At 40.7% G+C, this 19,858-nt stretch overlaps 3 protein-coding genes across 11 annotated transcripts in view; 2 read left to right on the top strand and 1 right to left on the bottom strand.

Annotated features, from left to right (window-relative positions):
- Nucleotides 1–1,414: 1,414 nt before the first annotated feature.
- Nucleotides 1,415–10,452, top strand: mutyh (mutY DNA glycosylase). Of its 8 annotated transcripts, none has more exons than XM_084692430.1 (15): nucleotides 1,415–1,742; nucleotides 4,417–4,535; nucleotides 4,727–4,766; nucleotides 4,844–4,917; nucleotides 6,071–6,112; nucleotides 6,404–6,475; nucleotides 6,640–6,753; nucleotides 6,889–6,986; nucleotides 7,139–7,283; nucleotides 8,745–8,832; nucleotides 8,951–9,133; nucleotides 9,253–9,419; nucleotides 9,511–9,666; nucleotides 9,760–9,810; nucleotides 9,930–10,452. In XM_084692430.1, exons 1-15 carry the CDS (start codon nucleotides 1,538–1,540, stop codon nucleotides 10,050–10,052), a joined length of 1,677 nt encoding a protein of 558 aa, XP_084548556.1. In that variant the 5' UTR covers nucleotides 1,415–1,537; the 3' UTR covers nucleotides 10,053–10,452. The 8 variants fall into 8 exon arrangements, with proteins under 8 accessions (XP_084548556.1, XP_084548555.1, XP_084548557.1 ...); XM_084692429.1 differs by having other exon boundaries at nucleotides 4,408–4,535; XM_084692431.1 differs by having other exon boundaries at nucleotides 4,408–4,535; nucleotides 9,271–9,419; nucleotides 9,930–10,450.
- A 1,315-nt stretch (nucleotides 10,453–11,767) lies between these two features.
- On the top strand, nucleotides 11,768–14,842 carry elovl8b (ELOVL fatty acid elongase 8b). Of its 2 annotated transcripts, XM_084692579.1 has the most exons (8): nucleotides 11,768–11,839; nucleotides 12,139–12,202; nucleotides 12,427–12,614; nucleotides 12,722–12,802; nucleotides 12,946–13,002; nucleotides 13,089–13,203; nucleotides 13,420–13,547; nucleotides 13,645–14,842. In XM_084692579.1, the coding sequence occupies exons 1-8, from the start codon at nucleotides 11,786–11,788 to the stop codon at nucleotides 13,810–13,812; spliced, it is 855 nt and encodes a 284-aa protein (XP_084548705.1). In that variant the 5' UTR covers nucleotides 11,768–11,785; the 3' UTR covers nucleotides 13,813–14,842. The 2 variants fall into 2 exon arrangements, with proteins under 2 accessions (XP_084548705.1, XP_084548706.1); XM_084692580.1 differs by lacking the exon at nucleotides 12,946–13,002.
- A 146-nt stretch (nucleotides 14,843–14,988) lies between these two features.
- glis1b (GLIS family zinc finger 1b) overlaps nucleotides 14,989–19,858 on the bottom strand; it is a 57,015-nt gene continuing 52,145 nt past the window's right edge. Inside the window, exons 8-10 of the mRNA XM_084692581.1 lie at nucleotides 17,190–17,341; nucleotides 16,165–16,320; nucleotides 14,989–15,476 (exon numbers count right to left, since the gene is read on the bottom strand). Coding sequence (XP_084548707.1) covers nucleotides 15,334–15,476; nucleotides 16,165–16,320; nucleotides 17,190–17,341 — 451 coding nt within the window. The 3' untranslated portion in view covers nucleotides 14,989–15,333. The remainder of the gene's footprint in view (nucleotides 15,477–16,164; nucleotides 16,321–17,189; nucleotides 17,342–19,858) is intronic.

The following is a 19,858-nucleotide window of genomic DNA, read 5'->3' as shown; positions in this document are numbered from 1 at the left end:
TGATTCATACCATATATCCTTGCATGTTGCTACTATACCCAGTAGCATACACGCAATGTCCTGCCCATGTCATGAAATGAGGCATGCAGAACACCTCCTGATGGGTGGCAGGTAATCCAAACCACATTATTAGCAGATTTGAGGTGAAACAAGTTTAGGTGACAGGCACGCCAAAAGGGATGGGCTTACTTCTTCACCAGATTCATTGCTTTGGTATGTAGTTGTACTAGTTGTACATCTGATTCAAATGAATGGGTCGTTAGCAGGTTTCTGCTGAACTAGATAACGACCCATTCATTGGAATCAGGTGTGTTGGAACAAGGAAACATCTAAAACATGCAGGGCAGGGAGGCCCGAGGACCAGGATTGGGAACCCCTGTACTAGGTAGTGCACTTTGGCATTACTGTAATCAAGACGTTTTAAGACTTGATTGAGTCAATGGTTGTCTATTATTGCACTGTAGTATAATGGCTTTTGTTCACCAAACATTTATTTGCGAGGTGGGGGCAGGGTGACACCCAGCCTCACAATTTTACAATTGACAAGAACAACTCTTCAACTTTACAAACATGCCTCACCAATGCAGAGGTCACAATACCAGGGGGCAAATGTAAGAAGACGCATACGCCATTGAGGTTGCTAGACTTTTTTATATCTGCTGTGCCTCAGAAAAATCCCAAATTTGAGTTTTAACAATTTACTTTATTTGTCAGTGCATTCATTTAGATTGATAATCCCAGAACAAATGCGGTAACCCAATCAACGCTTGTAAAAGAGAAGCAGTCTAACTGAAAACCCAAACTGTCTTGTGTGCTTGTAATAATAGCCACTGCATAAAGAAAATGGGGGACGTTTCCAACCATGACCGCAAGCAGGGGACCTATATTGTCAGCTCAGTGAAGAATACATATAATTACATAAAATGTTTGATGAAATGGAAATACTAATGTCAACACCACTTTATTAACACTAACAGAGGCCCTGTAAGGTTTCAGCGAGATTCCATCCTCTGCTTGACAAAGGACATTCATCTTTTTCTTATGTGGAGACCGAGTCTACCGTATGGGTACTCATAATACTTGTAGGTTTTTGTTCTTGTTTTTTTACTCACTAATATGATATTCATTGTATGAGGTTTAGCCTATAGCCCACATTGAGGCCTATATTGCCACTTTGCTGAAATCTGTTTGGGTCTGACCCAGCTATGATCCAGTAATCGTATTTAAAAACTAATGATATAAATGCTTGTTTTATTATAATTTTGTTGTTCGTTTTGTACATTTTTAGATAGTGTAGGCCAGATCAATTGAACATTCATTTTCAATGGATCTGGTGAATGCAACCGGCAGTAGGTGGCGGTGATGCACCTACACGTTGGTTGCAATGTGTTATTAAATCGACAGACGAAGAAGAACGCACTCTCTGTCAATATGTGGCGGGAAGAATGTGCATGCTGCGGATGAAAATACACCAAACAACGGGAGTTTGGGACAAATTGACTGACTTTGTTAGTGATGTATAAAACAAAATTGCGGGATGTTCAGTGCTAGCCATTTGCTGTCACGGACATCAAACGAGTTTGTTTTTCCTGTAGCCTCGCTTCCAAAGAATAACCGAGTATTTGCAGTCATGAGGAAGAGGCTACGTTTAGAATTACAAAAAACTGATAGTGTTGCGCTTGACATTATGGAATCATCGAAATCACTGCTGAAGAGGTCGAAACCAGCAATTGCGAAAGAAGGTAGGCTTTTCGGAGAACTTTATTTTGTAGTTTGGTCTTGATAGTCATGGGTAGAGAGACAGTGAAAATTAATCCAGAATCATCATGCAATACAGGGCTCTCAAATGTTTACAGAAGTTTGGCGTGAGATTACCATACCTGTAGCCTAGGGTTGCCAACTTCCTCAACCCCAAATGCGGGAAACCTGCTAATGTATGCAAATTCTGTGCCTGATGTGATGCTAGTTAGGGACTTCCATTGTTAATGCGAGCGCGCGTTGCGCGCGAGCGAATTTTTGTTGGCTGATTTCAGCGAAAAATCGTTTTTGGAGCTTGAAACAAACAAACAGCCGTTTGTCCAATTGGTAAAACGTCGTCTAGTGAAGGTAATTACGTTTACGTTTCTTAGCCTGGTTTTCCATCTTTATATTGTCTCAAATTAGCTTTCGATCTGTTAGTGTCACTGTTGTGTGTAAGCGGCACTAATTAAGGGCTGCATACGTTCATTTGGATTTTTCTACCGGAGATTTAGCTAGCTGGCTAACGTTGCTTTCTCTTCTCCTGTGTTCAATGACTCAATTCATCAAGCTGTATCTAACGTTAGCTAATGCTGGGGACACATTACAGTAAATCGGGCCGATTTCGCCCCTTCCGACAATCCTAGGTAACGTCCTGATTATCTTGATGGTTCTACAGATTATTTTATCAGATGTTCCCTTGGTGTGAGGTGTGTCAAGAGTGACAGAATCTGCTCGGAAGGACGTCGGAGGCGCCCCGATCGCGAATCCTAAATATTCAACATGTTGAATATTTGCGATCAGAAATCCTGATGTGTGGGGGAACCCCGAGGACAAACGCCAAGTTTATCACGTGAAACGAAACAATATCCAATCAGAAAGCAAACAGAAGACGGAAGCATAACAAACTGAGTCACGGAGTTGAATAGAATTGATTTGTGGAAACAGCAAACCCTTTTCTTTTTCCCGTGATTTGTGTGAAAGTCATTCCAAACACTTATCATTGCAATTTCTTCATGCATATCGTCCGCCATGCTTATTCTTAAATCTCGACAATTTTTGCGAGATTTCTTGTGTTAACTGTCTGGACACTGGTTGGAAATCTGTTTGTGTGTGGTGTGCTGTCTTTATCAAATCATGGCACACCACACACTGTAGGAGCAAAACGGCTAAATTTAGGATTTGTTGTCCTCATGTTTGTGGTCTCTCACAGTTTGAAAATCTTATAAGGTTAAAAAAAATCGTTTAGTGTGTCCCCAGCATTAATCTGTCAACAGAGCTCCTGGGTAACTTAACTTGGATATACCAGAAAATATAAAAATGATTGAATTTGGTGAATGATGGTTTCAGTCAGGTAAATCGCCGAGGCCAGGAGTGCTTTCAGCTTCTGATGGTCGTCTGCACTGGTGATGCAAAGCCCTTTGCGTTAATATTTCCATGCACTCGCGCTCCCTTCTGACACGCGCACCTGTTCGCAGTTCACTGAATATGAATACCGGCCAGCAAGGCTGGCAATTTCATTGGTCTACCCAGCTCCTGGTTTTATATAGTTTGTCCCCTCCAGACCCAACTTCCTGACCAAATTGTTGTGGACGGGTTAAGTTGGGCTGGAAGCCAGTCTACCATAACTGTCAAAGTTTGGATAAATGTAAACCTGCTGCTGCTGATGTTTCTGATGATTCTGCTAATCTGCCGATACGATAGGGAGTTCCAGCCTGGCTAGCTAACTAGTTAGGACAGAACGAAGTTACGTAATGTGACTAAACTGAATTTGAAAGGACAAGCACCCACAACTTCGGCAAACCTTGCGCCATGCATCGTTTTTTTGTATTAACATCTCTGTACGAATACAGATATGTATCGTACAGGACTGGGTAAGCAGCCACACAAACAATTAGTTTCTCCTCCAGCTTGAAAGCTAGAAATGTTTACCATGGTTTCTACATTACGAGAAACAAGAAAACACTCCGATTGGCCATCGCTAGCGAAAATCGCTCCTCATTAGCATAAAGTTGAGAAAATCTCAACTTGAATCGCGTCGCGTCGCTATCCACAATGCACCACGCAAGCGATTCGCCTGGCTCCATAGAAAATGAATGGAAAACATGTTGTCGCTCGCATCGCGTCGCTGCAGTAGACATGCACTGTTAGGCTACTTCTCAGCGTGAGAAAAACAAGGTGTTGCTTGAGTGTGTGAAATGGTTGAAATGCGTGAGTCTCGGCGAATGGGTGCAACTTGAGAGCCCAGTGGTGATAAATACCACTGCTCCGGTTTGACCAGTGGTATCCCCCAACTGGTTTTCAGATTAACTGGTTTCTGTAGGCGTGCCAGCTGTGTGTTCACCTATGGAGGACCAAACCTGCCATATTTAGAAATGAAAGAATAAATAAATACTTGTCAACATCCATGCATTTATACAGAAATAAATGTATTAATTAATGCACAATTGTAAATCAATAGTTGACTTATAATGTAACATTTATTTATTAATTTATACATTCATTTATTTCCTTTTTTATTTTTCCCAATATGATAATGAGAGGAGGGCAGTAGGCGTGTAAACTGACGTTCAGACATCTGAAACCAGTTAGTCTGAAAACCAGTTGGGGGATAACACCGGCATCCTAATAACCCAATAATCCTTGTGTACACACACATTAATGCCTTAGAGTTTTCAGAGGCCACTTCATCCTCCACGTGCCACCATTTCCATGATCACGGTGAGATTGGGCTCTTCAGGACACATCTATTGGACTGGTATGACCAGAATAAGAGGGAGCTGCCCTGGAGAACAGTGGTAAAGAGAAACCCGAACGTTGCGTCCAACTAGCTAACCCTTTGACAGGCACAGGCTACTTTGATCAAATGAAATACAGCTCACATTAGAGATGAATGCAGGCTGATAATTTATCGTCACATTTAAAGGTTGGTGGTACTATTACAGTATGCAGCCTATGTAATTTAAGTGGTTTTATTTCACCTGTATAGGCATGTAAGGAAAAAGACATTAACACAAGAACATACGCAGGTAACGTAATTTCTACCACCTTTAGCCAAAATAGCTACTTATGAGTTGTCTTTTAAATCTGCATATATTTTGTCCAGTTTGGGTGTCAGAAATCATGTTGCAGCAGACCCAAGTTGCCACTGTGATTGACTACTACAATAAGTGGATGAAGGTATGTTCCCTGTCCCTAACTTTGGTTTTGGTTTAGTAACTTTGCAACCGTACTAGTGGTACTTACCTTTTTGTAAATTGTTCCGGGCTTTTTAATGATCTCACGAATATGATCAACCTCAGGAATAGTCATGCAGTTCTTGTTAGTTAATTTACGTGTTTTTTTTTGACAAACCCAAACCAGGGGAGGATCTAGACTATTTCAACCGGGGAGGCCTTGCTGTGGCCAGTTGTACTGTAGAGGGACCAGTTAGTAGGGATGGGCGAACGATGCCTTGTGAAGCCTTGGTGGTTTCTTCCGGATTGTGCTGAACCAAAGAGCCGAACTATTGGCGCATTGAAATTGGAGAGCACAGTGACACCTAGTGGTCAGCAAAAATTATAGCAGCCGTTTAAACCTACTGAATGCAATGTACTTAGTTTCTGGCGGTATTTCGCCTCGTTAATTATTCAATGTCGTTCATTTTTGTAAGGCTACGTGATGGTATAATTTTCGTGTTCATTCATTAAAACCATACATGTGCATTTGAGAACTGTAATTTTCATACAATAAATATGTTTAACTGTGATGTACTGGTCTACCCCACACTTTAATGTTCTGCAAACAGTATAAGGGCGGTAGAATGCTCAAGTGTATGGAAGTATTAAATGACTGCTGATACAGAGTGGTAGTTTACACAACCACTCTGCTTATATAGCTGTCTCATTCCTTACATTTGTAATATGTACTGTGAATCAGGTTTAGAAGTGTGCCACAACTTTGAACCAGTTTGTTACGTCTGACGCATTGAACGTCATCAATCACGTGGCATCGTCATTTGACACAAGCTCCAAACCACTTTTTCGAAACTGTGCGTATTGGTTTTGCGACACAAGCATCGATGCGTCAGTGCCATACGTCCCATCCCTACCAGTTAGTCAGTGCATTGCAGGAATTAACAGGCAAAATATGTTTTATAACTATTCAGATTCTAGATTTAGGGGGGCCACAAGGGAGTCCAATCTTGTCCTTAAGTTGTTATCTTCTGAGTCTTATGAGGCTATGGGTATTCTTATTTTATGTATTTCATTTTATTCAGACAAATATTAGTTGAAATGTTTATATTTCATATATAGTAGATGGTTATTGACCATCTAATGTCTGTTGTCAACAGAGGTGGCCCACAGTGCAGGATCTTGCAGCTGCATCTCTGGAGGTGATTACAGAAAAGTGGGCGACAGTATACCCGCAGTTGTTTTGGTTTCATACTCCAGTACACTTGATTTGAGATCAAATAAGATTATAAGGTTGAAGCAGTTGGCTTAATTTGAGGGTATTTAAATCCATGAACCATGTAGGAATTACATCACTTTTCATTCGTATACATACATTTATATAAAGCTGTTACTTTGGATTTTAAGTTGAGTGAACCAAAACAACCAAAACAATAATACCAAATACCCATGTATTGCACCACTTTAATTTATTGTTCTATTTCTGTCTATAGGAAGTGAATCAAATGTGGGCAGGACTTGGGTACTATTCCCGTGGAAAGAGACTTCATGAAGGTGCTCAGAAGGTCTGTCCATATTATGTAAAACTGAAGAATAATTGTTGCATTTTGTAGGTTGTATTGCTGATACAGTAAATACAAAATATCTGTCTTTATTTGGTCCTTCCACATGGGGAGTGGGATTTTCTTTTTGTGATGTGTTGTGTGTTGTATGTTGTACTGCCACGTAGGTAGTGTCACAGTTGAGTGGAGAGATGCCAAAGACTGTGGAGAATTTACAGAAGCTACTGCCGGGAGTAGGACGCTACACTGCTGGGGCTGTCGGCTCCATTGCACTGGGCCAGGTAAAAAATAATAAAGAAAATACATAAATTCATTTCTCACTCACACAGGTTTCCCAGAGAACTTAATGGCAGATCCTACCTTGATTTCTTTAAATCTGTCAACTTAAGATCTAACTCAACGCTTCTGTTGCGCAGGTGACTGGAGTCGTTGATGGGAATGTGATTCGTGTACTGTGTCGGGTACGAGCCATTGGGGCTTATACTACAAGCACAGCTGTGCAAGAATCACTATGGTGATAATTCCCTCTCTTACTATATATGTGTCATGCTTTACTGCAAGTGATAGCTGTCCAATTTGAAATAATCTTCAACACAAGTCTTTAATTCAGCATTGACAGTATATGGTAGTTCCCAATAAATAGCCATGACATTGTGCCATTTCTAGGACTATAGCCAATACACTTGTGGACCCTGAGAGACCGGGAGATTTTAACCAGTCCATGATGGAGTTGGGCGCACGGGTGTGCACGCCTAAAGGACCTCTTTGTGACCAGTGTCCCATACAGTTTCACTGCCACTCCTATTTAAAGGTGAAGCTCAGTTCTCTAACACTGTTGCCCTGTAAAATTAAGAAACTCGATTTTATAGTACTAGTGTACAGTGCCTGTGATGCAGTCAGTGATTAAGATGCCTGTGAAACACAGAAATACAGAGTGCCCAGTGCCTGTGATAAAATTGTTGGCACACACACAGATTTCTGGAATTATAGATATGTGCAGTGCCTGTGAAGTCATCTCTGAAGTACCTCAACCTCCACATCATCCATTGTAGTCTCATATGTTAAACAAATTGGCAATACTCTGGTACGTTCATGCAAATGATGTGTAGCCGCGATTAGCTGCGAACCGCCTGGAAGCGTGTTTTTTTCTCCTTTGGGCGCCCATGTTATCAAATTGGACCAGCCATACACGCCAAAAAGTGCCACGAAGCACCACTATCGTCTTGGGCTTTGCAGCAATCGTTTCGGCAGCTGGTAGAATTTTTCCACGAGCCGTTGGCGAATTTGGCTTCAGGGTAATAAAAACACCATATTATTTGATATATTTGGATAAACAAACATGTTATTAAGATTTTACTATATTAAGTGTTGGCTATTGCGGGTGCAAATTTTACAATGACAATCGAGGGTTCAACATGGATTTACCTCCCTCGACCTGTTGTTTTCTGGGAGTTTTTTCTTGTCTTCCTTGATGGTTTAGGTTGGTTGAGGGGCAGTTCTATGGGCGTATGTGAAGCCCTCTGTGACATGCTTGCGTGTAAAAAGGGCTATATAAATACATTTGATTTGATTTGTTTTTACCTCTTTTGGGGGGTCTTAATTAGTGGGGTCAGACCCCCCCCAAACCTCCCCATAATTCGCACTCTGGGCTATAGCCTATCCCTTAAGGCCTTAATTCACTACGCTGGTAACAAACGGCCAACCATGTGTTTACCCGGATAAAAACTATCCAATCAATTCTCAAACTATGATTAATTTTATGATTTAACCTTTCACGTGTAAAATATAAAGCAGGGTTTCCTGCAGAAAATGTGTTAGTCAAGGTGGTAGGGTGAGATTTGCTGATGGACCGGTGGTGGTGGTGGTGGTGGTGGTGGTGGTGGTGGTGGTGGGGGGTGTTAGTTCTACTCCAAAAATGAATGGCATGTAGGCATGTATATCACAAAACAGGCAAAACAAGAGATATTTAATTGCTCAAAAAACGTTACGATGGTGCCCCCCCCAAATTTTTTTTTAAACTAATATACTGTCAACTTACCAAGATTGCCGTGGGTGTCCTTTCCTATCTCAGTGGCCTGATGAACTTTGACAGTAGGCTAGGTCAACCTGTCGAAATTGAATCTCTGCCCTAAAACCTAATATGCGGACAGATACATACACGCACACACAGATTCCTGGCATTATTAGAGAAGATGAATGTTCTCCTGGCCTCTTATTTGTGGCTATTGTGTTTTGTTTGCTTTATGTTTGTATGCTTCCTTGTGTTTGTAAGGTTCACGTCAAACAGGAAGGGAACTCGAAGAGGCTATTGGGGAATTTCAACATGGTACCTACATTGCTGGACGACATAGAAGACTGCAGTAAGTTTATATTCTTTCAGGCTAGATTTATAAAGCTGAGCTAGCTTATTTACTTTGCGAGTCCACTAAGATACTTTGTGCTTTGCACAGTTGGATCATGACTTCAACTTCCTTCCAGTGACGTCAGGAACATGTAACCTGTGCCCCTCGGAACCCTGGGATGATGAGCTGGGAGTTCGGAACTTCCCCAAGAAGCCAGTGAAGAAGGCTCCACGAGTGGAGAACACCCTTACCTGTGTAGTTGCACGGCCAGGAGAGGATGGAAAGAACTATTACTTGCTAACTCAGAGGCCAGGCAAAGGTATTCATCTAACATCATTTTCTTTCTGTGGTTTTGTGCTTCAAAGCATGTCAGTGATCCCCCCCCCCTCACTAGTTGCTTGTTTTTACTATGCTTTTCATACACATTGAGGTAAGAAGGACTGTACATGTTGCTAGGCTTGTTGGCTGGGATGTGGGAGTTCCCCAGCCTGCTCCTGGATGGGGGGAAAAACTCTCAAATGAAACAGAAGGGGGCACTGTGTGCCGAAATGGGAAGGCTGCTTGGAATCCATCTGAACAAAGAACACCTGCAGTATGTGGGAGAGGTATGTGCAGGAGGGACTGGCCCTAAGCAGAGGGGGGGGGGGGGGGGTGCCAGTTTCAGTTGCTGGTAATAATGGCCTTTTCTGTCGGCAGGTGGTCCATATATTCACCCACATCCACCAGACATATATAGTGTACAATGTGTGTTTGGAGAAGGATGGAGAAGGAAAGGAGGCAATGTCTGGTACCACACGTTGGATCACCAGACTGGCCCTGCAAGAGGCTGCTGTGTCCACAGCAGTCAAGAAGGTGTGCCTATATGAGTATCCAGCTTGTACACACTTAAATCATGTTTTAAATAAGTAAGATTCCTTAATACTTAAGGTATCCTGTGTACTTTAGATCATGAAGCTCTATGATGCTATGGAGGTTAAAGAGGGACAAATTGAGAAGGTGAGCAATCACTATTTCAAGGACAGTTCCCTTTTTATCCCTATTGTACATTGACTGAAAGTTGTACTGTGGCAGTCTGGTATTTACTGCTAAATCCATTGTCTGTGACTGTAAATCAGGATGGGAAGAAGAGGAAAACCTCCAGTGTGAAGACATCAAAACTCAGAAAACATCAAAACTCGAAAGGTTGGACTCTGTGTTCTTCAGGACAGCGAAATAAGAATCATGACAAGCCTGCTTAACTTAATCATTGCAAGCTTCTCATCCACCTTGCAGTATGGCATTATTGTAAATTTGTTTTAAACCAACAGAACTTTTAATGTGTTAGTCCTGACAAGGATTTTATGTCCGATTTGGACAAATTATACTGTACTATGTATTTTAGCATATGTGTATACTTTAGTTACACATTGCATTGTATTATGTTACATCTTGAAAATAAAATAAATGACTTTTTATAAGATTTAACAGATGTCACTAACATTACAAACCATTTGTAAAAAATACATTTTAAACCAAATGTGATTGTTTTATTGATATAATTACAATGTAATTTAACCAATTAATAAGAGAGCCCATATTTTTCCTTACCTACTCATTTCCTACCCTTTTCTAAAAATCCACAGAGCTTCTCCAATAAACCTAACCATTACTGTAACAAAGTGTTCTTGATCAAAACATCCATCAAGCCTACCCTACCATCTTATTCAAATACTTAAAGGCCTGTTTTAATATTATAGGCTACAGAGCATTGGCATGTAATACATTCATCTCTCATAGCACTGCAACTATGTAATGCAATTTAACCTCACAAAAGTTGCAACTGCTATGTACCCGTAAAGTTATCCAATTCTGACATGCTGAAAAAACTATCCGAAGGGAAAATCCTAAATGTCTTGTACTAATGACTTAGTTGGAATATTGATTTGATCTGTTAGTTTTACAATCACGTATAATGCCACAATTTGGGAGTTTGTGGGGATGAGAAATCCCCACCAATGAATCCTGAGGGATGAGATAGAGGAAACTGAAAGCCAGTTTTCCTCAAGAAATTCAAAGAAGCGATGGATTCCGAAATCAGGCCAAGGTGTTTTATGCACCTTTTCAACAGATGTGGCAAAAGCAGAGAAAGAGATGGCTTTTCTGCAACTCCCTCAGATGCCGGTTCAGGCCTAGGCCCCCTCATTTACATGTCTGCCCCCCATTTCTGATTGCTTACAAAAAATGTTCTAAAGGAATTGATATGAGTACAGTATAAGAATGCACGGGGATTACAGATGGACCTTGTTCTACAGTGTGACGAGGGGTTTGTGCCAATTCAGACAACCCAACTGCTACTCAGAAGCTTCTGCGGGGTCATCATGTGTAACTGACATCCTGACTGCAGCACCCTGAGACGCACATGCAGAAGGACCATTTTCGAAAGCACTCCAGGGTGTGGAAGCTTCAGGGGTTAACTGAACAGACTCTGTGAATGAAGATGAGAGTGTAGTGTTGCATGCAGATATTTAGGCTAATTGGTTCATTTTATCAGTAGTTGATCAGCTATTTCTCTCCACTATTGTTTTTGGTGAGAATCGATGTGATCATAATACACTCTCATATCTGGCTGTTGGCCTGGTTTTTCAGTTTTCTTTTTAGCTTGAAGTAATAAACACAGCATGTTCAAATCTAACATGCACAACACGTAGGCTTGAACGGTCACAGACATAGTTAAAATTGCGTTTTTGGTAAGATCATAGGCGATTTTCACAACGTTCCTTTTATTTTCAATTCCTTAGGACTTTTCTCATTCGGAACATGTTGAGGACACATTGCATTTGTTTATGTTGCAATTTGTTAGAAGTTGACCCACTTTTTTGGGGAAAATGCCTGGACTATAACCATGAGTCCAAGGTGACAAGCATCAAGTTGTGTGACGTAAGCAGTTTTTTTTGGTGAACCAATCGGAGTACGCCTACAATTATTTGTGTTCATGTGTGCCAGTGAACCTATGGTAAACCCACTTCCTATAAAGGAAAGTTACCAGGTGAGTGTTAGTTTCGAACCATTTGTATTAGTTAAAAAGCGTCGTAAAAAGAGTTTTGTTTTTGAAAGTTGTGGAAATGCATCGCTGTCGAATCAAGCCAGTAGTCGACGACATTTCGTTGCCAGAATGTTAATTCGTCAAACTTTGTTCAACAATTTGTACAAACTTTGTACAACAATTGTAGGCTAGGCCTACGTTATTAACTACATACGTACTGCGCTTGCTGTCAAAATCCAGAGCTATTTCTGTGCATCGGCAGTCTACAGGGATTTAATGACAAGTTAACATTTCATTTACAGACCCACATGGCCTCAGTATGGCAAAACATGTATTCAATGCACCAGTGGATTCTGGAGAATGGAGGTATATGAATTTGTTAATGTACATACAGTAGGCTATTAGCACACACATGATAAAATGCATCCCATTCTACCACAATGACTTCTTTACCATGGCGCTTTCTAAATGATGTAGCGTTAATCAAGTTAAAAGATCCAACCATATGACTACACAATTTACCACCACTCAATAATTTAGCATTTAGTCAAGTGAATTTGGAGAAATTGATTTTTATGTTTGTGTTGTAGACAAGAGGACAGATCCATGGCTGCTTGTGTACTCCCCTGTCCCCATCCTTGTTGTCTTCCTTTGTTACCTTGGTGTGATTTGGGTGGGGCCGCGAGTGTTGAAACACAGAGAACCTGTTGACCTCAAGCTTGTGCTCATAGTGTACAACTTCACAATGGTATGCCTATCTGCCTACATGTTCCATGAGGTATGTCAGCATCATTGCACCCATTGTCCCTGTTGCACCTTTGTTTTCTGTAGTGAAAATTGTGTTCTTTAGGATTCCTAACCTAACCTGGGATTTTGGTTTTTCAGTTTCTGGTCACATCATGGCAGGCAAACTACAGTTACCTTTGCCAACCTGTTGATTACAGCACAAGCCCACTGGCAATGAGGGTAATAATATGTATTTAATATCCCTTCCAACAATTACCCCACTAGCTATGAAAGTGTTGACATAAACAGTAACTAGGAAAAGACACAATTAACATACTCTACAGTATTTAGCATAACTGATAACCTCCAGATGACCTTTACAGATGGCTAGTGTATGCTGGTGGTTCTTTTTCTCCAAGGTCATAGAACTCAGTGATACGGTAAACAAAACACATATTCACATTTATCAGAGTTTGTATTAACTGTATTAAACCCTGATGTCACAATCCATCTTCTCTACTATCAGATATTTTTTATTCTGAGGAAAAAGAACAACCAACTGACCTTCCTCCATGTTTATCATCATGGTACCATGATTTTCAACTGGTGGGCTGGAGTCAAATATGTGGCTGGGGGACAATGTAAGACTTGATCTTTGCCCAACACTAATTTATCCATTTTACATCTGCATCATTGGCTTTACTGTTTCAGTGAGAGTATGGAGAAAAACACATTTTATCTGACGACTTGGTAGTTAGAAGGCTGGAAAAGTGTTAACTGTCAAAACAAAACGCCAAAAAATACATTCCTAACCCATTTCTAATGTAATGTGTTCTTGTTTTACTGTACCTTCCTAGCATTCTTCATCGGCCTGCTCAACACCTTCGTCCACATAGTGATGTACTCCTACTATGGTCTGGCTGCCCTTGGACCTCACATGCAGAAGTACCTGTGGTGGAAGCGCTATCTGACCTCTCTACAACTTGTGAGTGACTAAGTAGATGTAATAGAAGCAGTGGTAAGAAGTCTGGTAAACTGTGTCAGAAATCAGAACTATTAACCAGCATGTTATTTTTTTGCAGCTCCAGTTTGTGTTGCTGACCACACATACAGGGTATAACCTTTTCACAGAGTGTGATTTTCCTGACTCCATGAACATGGTGGTGTTTGCTTACTGTCTGAGCCTTATTGGACTGTTTAGCAACTTCTATTATCAGAGTTATCTCAAGAGGAAGAGCAAGAACAAATAACACAATTGTTATTTGTCGGTAGTTGTTGATTTAGTTGTGATTTTGTACCAGTAACGTTTATCATGTCATGTCGACTTAATTGTCCATCTGTCTGTGATTCCTTAAGAGTAACTAAACATCAAACCCTCTGAGTTAAACTCCTAATATTAATACTCATGCATAAACTTATGGTCTTCTGGAGTTGATTGCTGATAGATTTGTCATCTCTGCAATGTCTGGAGTGTTTATCTTTTCACTTTTTAATGGTAAATTCTTGCTTTATTGCCCCTAGTGGTTAATACTTTGAGAAGAAATGCATGATGTACACAAGCGACTTTTTAAAGGTTCTCTGATAATTGTCCGTGGTCATGTATTGCTTCAAGCATTTCGAGGAAATCCCAAGATAAATACTTTTGAAAAAAATGTCATATGTACAACTTTTCACCAGAAAGCATACCTTAAAAATGAAGGGGTTGGCTAAGGCAAAAATTGGGATGTGTACTTACTCTCTAAAAGGGCCTTGCTGTGTCCACCAGAGGGCAGATTCTGCCTATCCTCTGGTTTAGTACTCCACTTGCCATGTTGAGCACTTAATAATTCTGTGTGTATTTTAACCCTTGTGCTGCCTTCGGGTCACATGACCAAAAGGTTCATAATGAACCATCGTTGTGTTTACCCAATTTTACCCAATACAAAAGCAAACAATAATTTTATTTTATCCTTTGCAATGTGGGGGGGCTGAGACAGCCCAACGTTTAAAAGAAAATGCTTCACTTTGTTATTGTATGCGTTAAAGTTGTTGCAAACGACGGTGGGTTACAATGACTGATGGGTCAGAATGACCCGAAGAGAACACAAGGGTTAACTTGTTATGCAAAAATGATTCTTAATTTACAATTACATTCATTTTTTGCCTTCTGAAATCAAGGGCATGCAATAGTCTTGCGGAACACAATTGCAAAATCATTTATTTTTTTAACTTGGAAAATAAGTCATATTATTGCTTGAACAAACTGTACAGTTTATATACATAATAAAGTATTAACTGTTACAGATTTTTTTCAAACCTTCCACCTTCCTCCACACTTATATCTGAGTGAGAAACCAAACAAAAACACAAACAATGATTTAAGAAATTCAAAAAAGGTATGTTTTCACAGATAAAACACAGCAAATATATATTATTTTCTACACTTCAGTCTAGCAGATTGAACATTTAATGAAAGGGAATAAAAGGATGGTGGCTGTTGATGTTTGTCATCTTTTGATACTTTGAATGATTAGTGAGATATCTATGCACATCCTCAGTAGATTATCAGGTAAATTAAATAGCCATAAAGATGTTGAAAAATGACTTCTGATAGACTTCTGATAGAAATTCCGACAAAAACTAGTGGAATGATGGATGACTGGTGATATCAAAAATATTTGTGTACCCGTCTCCGTATTTTTTCATAAAAAAGAATGAATATGAATGAGTGCTTCATGGCTTTGTACCCAGTTATTTTACAACTGAAGCTCTTGCCCCAGACCTGTGCAACTCTATGTCTCAGTGTAGACAGAGGGCATGTGGCTCAGGCTGCGTTCAAAGCTGCCCCCCAGGAAAAAGATGCTTTCGTCTGGGTTGGAGGAGAACTGGCATCCAGAGGCTTGAAGATCCTGGGCCAAAGCCTGGCAGTTGAAGCCTAGGAGGAGACACAGCAGCACACACTCAGATGCTATGGCATCCTGTGGGAAACCACAAGGTTGAGATGCAAGGCAGTGGTACCAAGGGCGGGCCATGCCACCCTGATACAATCGCTGGTACAATTCTAGGCTATAGGGTTTAGGCCTACTTGATGTTAGCCTAAATGTTGATGCTAAGCCTATTCAATTAACAACTTTCAGAATGACAAGACAGTGTGTCCTATAATAGACAGTGGATAATATACTGGTTGAGAATGTGTGTTTTGGTTTTATGTAGGCTATTACTGTAACATTGGGACTCCAGTTTCAAGTGTGGATGGCAGGTTACACAAGTATATACGCAGTAGCACATATAAAACGTTGCATTTGATAAATCAAGTAAGCGGCCTATCTACTACAACTAGCTTGACAATAATATTTCTAAAGATTTCTATGCACATCAGACAATTTGTAACATTCATTGTAAAATGAGACACCAAAGTATAGCAGTATACAGTATAGTTTTCAACTAGCCCATATACAACAGCCTAATTCCTGAAATTCAGTTACGGCTTTTGATTTTGGTGCCCCCCACCCACCCCAATGAAATGTTTTTGGGGTGCCACTGACACGGGGATAATGAAAGGGTGGAGAGTATTAGAACATGAGAGAAAAAAGTATTTGAAGGTGTACAACAACTAGTCTCACCTGCAGAAGAGCCACTGCTGCTGGACATGTGGAAGCCATTGTGTTGGTGAGAAGTATAGGCATGAGAATCACCTGGTACATGGACACCACTTAAAGACTGCTCCATTCTGTAGGAGTCGCCGAAATAAAAGCAGCTCTGAAAACTGCCCTGATAATCTATAAAGAGAGGAGATGAGGTCAGTAAAGGAGAGGAAATAAAAATGTCTTGCTTTGAGGAGTGGGATAGAGGATTGTACACTGTAATACGATCTGTTCATGACTTAATTTATTTTTTAAAGGTTTGTACCTTGTTTTTACTGTTGCTTTAAAGTATTACTAATATACTGTCATATTTGTTTTTTGCAACATATTCCAGGTCCTAAATTGTCACATTTTGTAAGAGTATTCTTGTATTCATAGAGACCTGGCAGTATGAAAGCAGTATTTTCTAAAGAGAATTACGAAACAAGGCGACCACAGCGTGGTTTGAGAAATGTCCATGTGTAGATCTTTAACGGGGAAGGCTGTCTTTAAGACATTAGGAAAGGGGTCTGGAGTGACAGCTAAAGCAGCCTTTGTGGCAAGACAGCTGACTACATGAGGCCACATTTTGTTGGCAAATTTTTCACAGGAAAGGCTTCCGCCTGTGGTTTTGCCTGTCTTTCTGAATCCAATCTCTCCGCTAAACACTTTGAGTCAAAGGACTTCCAACTGTTTCTCTGAAACATGTTTTCCTCATTGCACTTCAAATGGATATGACGGCACAGTTTGTTCCATTGGATGTTCAGCGAGTTGCACAAAAGAAATGTGTTATCAAGTCTAGTACAATACTTTGACAAAGCAATAAGTTACACCTTTGTGGCAGTCTCGTGTGACATGTAACTGAAATAGGACAGTTCAATCCTATAGGCCAGCAGACCACCATCACTGCATCACTTGACATGCACATTTCTACCTGTAACTTTTGGTTGTATCAATCACAGTGGTTATAGTGACATGCCCCAGTTAGGGAACTTAGACAGACTTATTGTTAGTTTGGGTCTTACCCTCGTTGGCTGACTGGTGGTGTTGATAGTGAGAGTAGGTTTTGTGGTGGTGATGACCATGCTGCTGGGAGACTGAACTGTGCTGCTTATCTAGGGGAGAGGTAGGAGTGCCCGTTCCCTTGGTCCCAGGAGAGAGAAGAGGACCTGACACCCTGGATGAAGACACAAAGAGGGAAACATTTAATCTGTCAGGCATTGTTGAAAAGGTGTTCTTTCCATAATGTCTTTTTTATTCCATCAGATGTGTTAAAATATGCTGTGTCTCAGTCCTCTTATCAAGGACTGCCTTGTCAAGATAATGATGAGCTTACAAAGCCAATTATCAGCATACAACAATTGAGCAGTTAGGTCCAGAAGAGTTTTACAGACTGGGAACGTCAGCTCCCCACACAAAATCATTAATCTACCACACATTATGATCTAAAGTCAACAGTTTCAGGCATTTGCCTGAAAACAAGTTCCCATATCTGGGCCTTCAGGACTGGTGGCTTCAGTGCATAGAGATAGGTTAGGTTTACATCCACTCCCACCTCAGAGATGGAACATTAGCATGACATGTCTGTGACATAGCATACCCTAATGGCTCAGAGTCATACATGGACTGCTTCTTCATTGGCTTTTGGGATGTTGATAACATAAATTACGCTTTGTCTGTGGTATTACACACATCTGTGGCAAACAAATCTTTCAAGATGCCAAACGGAATAGCTCCAAAGAGCCTCTAGTGTGCCAACCCTATGGCTCAGTGGGGCAAATTTCCTTAGTTCTTTATTAACTTCAAAGAGTCACATGTTGTATTGAGCTCATTGCATTTCAGAGGAAAAAGAAAACAAAAACAACCAAGAACTGATTTTTAAAACACAGTTATAACTAACAGATGGCCATCACAATCCTGGCCATCACAATCCTGGCCTGCAATCCAAATGAACAAAATGGAGCGTCTTGGTGTACTGAAGTTGTATTCAAGCATACAGTATGAACATACAGTACCAGTCAAAAACCATACATTTTTCCTAATGTGTCCAAACTTTTGACTGGTACTGTAAAATACAGATAACACAGACACCACATCCTAAGTTGAAATTTGACCATTTAATGATGCAGTAAATAACTATATCTACTGTTCAGCCAAATTGAACAAAACTGATTTGCAGTGCAATATTACTGACTTTCACTCACGTGACAAACTTTCAAAGAAACAACCATCCATACAAAATATAGTTCCTCCTACCCAAATATTCAACAGCTACTTAGATACCTTTTCAGGCCGCATTTCTGAAATGCCAACATATTACCAAACTGTTGACCTGTTCTATATGCAGCTGTTTTGGGTCCATATGGTTTTCAGTGTGTGCTGTGTGAATGTGGTGATAGAGAGTTGCTAGAGGCTACAGAGCCCTCAGATGACTGTGCTCCACTGTAGAATGAGAAAGCAGTAGTACCACCCATCATTTGGAAGCTGGTTGTGACTAACTAGTATTTATGTACAGTAGAGCAACAGATAAGTGGGAAAGATGTACAGTTGTACCGTACCCAAACACATTGTTTAGAACAAACAGTCAAGTATTTTGCAATGTATACTATGTATCTGAGATGTTTTGGCCCCTATCCATGTGTCAAGCATCACCAAGTGGGTCTCACAGAGGCCAAAGTTGAGGAAATGTTCCTTCTGCATTTCATGGCGTACTGCCATGCGCTATCGCTAGCTAAGCTAGCCTAGCGCTCTGAGCGTGGCTAATCCGTCCTTTGGCGCAGGCCCAGCGTGCAGCCATGTGTTTCTGTGGAGAGCTGCACTCCCCAGAGAGCTGCTGTCAGCACAAACTCAGGAAACAGTTATACTGTTCATATTTTTACAAGCAGCCTCTATGTGCAGCTAAAGTGAATCATAAGCTAATCACTGCCAGCTGCCTCAGTCGGCCCCCTCTCTCTCACTCTCTCACTGCTTGCTACTCAAGCAAAGATATGAGCGTAATCTTTCATATGCTATATAAATCTCTCTTTCCTCTGGCATCCACCTTCCATGATCATCCTTAGCTTTTTTACAAAATAAAAATGGTAAGTATCCATGATCTTTTCAGCTGTGATATGTTGTATTATTTGACCGTTGCCCCCACTCTCTGATGGAGGCACAGTGAATATGGATAGGGTCTGGGTAAAGACAGTTGTGGTGGCGACATCGGAGGGAGGGTTCATGTGTGTTGGTATGATGAAAAAAAAGGTTGAATCAGTGACGTAATTTACATGAATTGGAGATTATGACTGAGAATGTGAATGTAACTGAAAAAACAAACATGATGTAGACAGATATGTTATTTGACTCAATGTCTTGGAAACAGATCTGTTACATCAGACAGAAAGATCAAAAACAGAACCCATTCCAAAGTGGACACTGGGACATCATCCTTAGGCCAAAACAACCCAGCCAAGATTGCATGAATTCCTCTAACATAGGCAGGACAGGTGTGTGGACATGAAGGCCAATGAAACAGAATTGTCAGATTTCAATCAGAATCAATGCCAAAATATTATTCCTGGTGATGCTACCTTAAGATAATAGTACCTGTCATCCATGTCTGGGCTGTGTAGGATATGCAGGAGTGACGGAATGGAAAGAATACTTTTTCACTTGAGGCAAAAGATTCATGAGTAGCCCTGCTCTGCTCCTCGTT

Source organism: Hypomesus nipponensis, chromosome 26, assembly GCF_054491055.1.
Source record: "Hypomesus nipponensis isolate SF chromosome 26, ASM5449105v1, whole genome shotgun sequence".
Classification (NCBI taxonomy): domain Eukaryota; kingdom Metazoa; phylum Chordata; class Actinopteri; order Osmeriformes; family Osmeridae; genus Hypomesus; species Hypomesus nipponensis.
The sequence above is the reverse complement of the archived record's forward strand: the minus strand, read 5'-3'. Positions and strand labels throughout refer to the sequence as shown.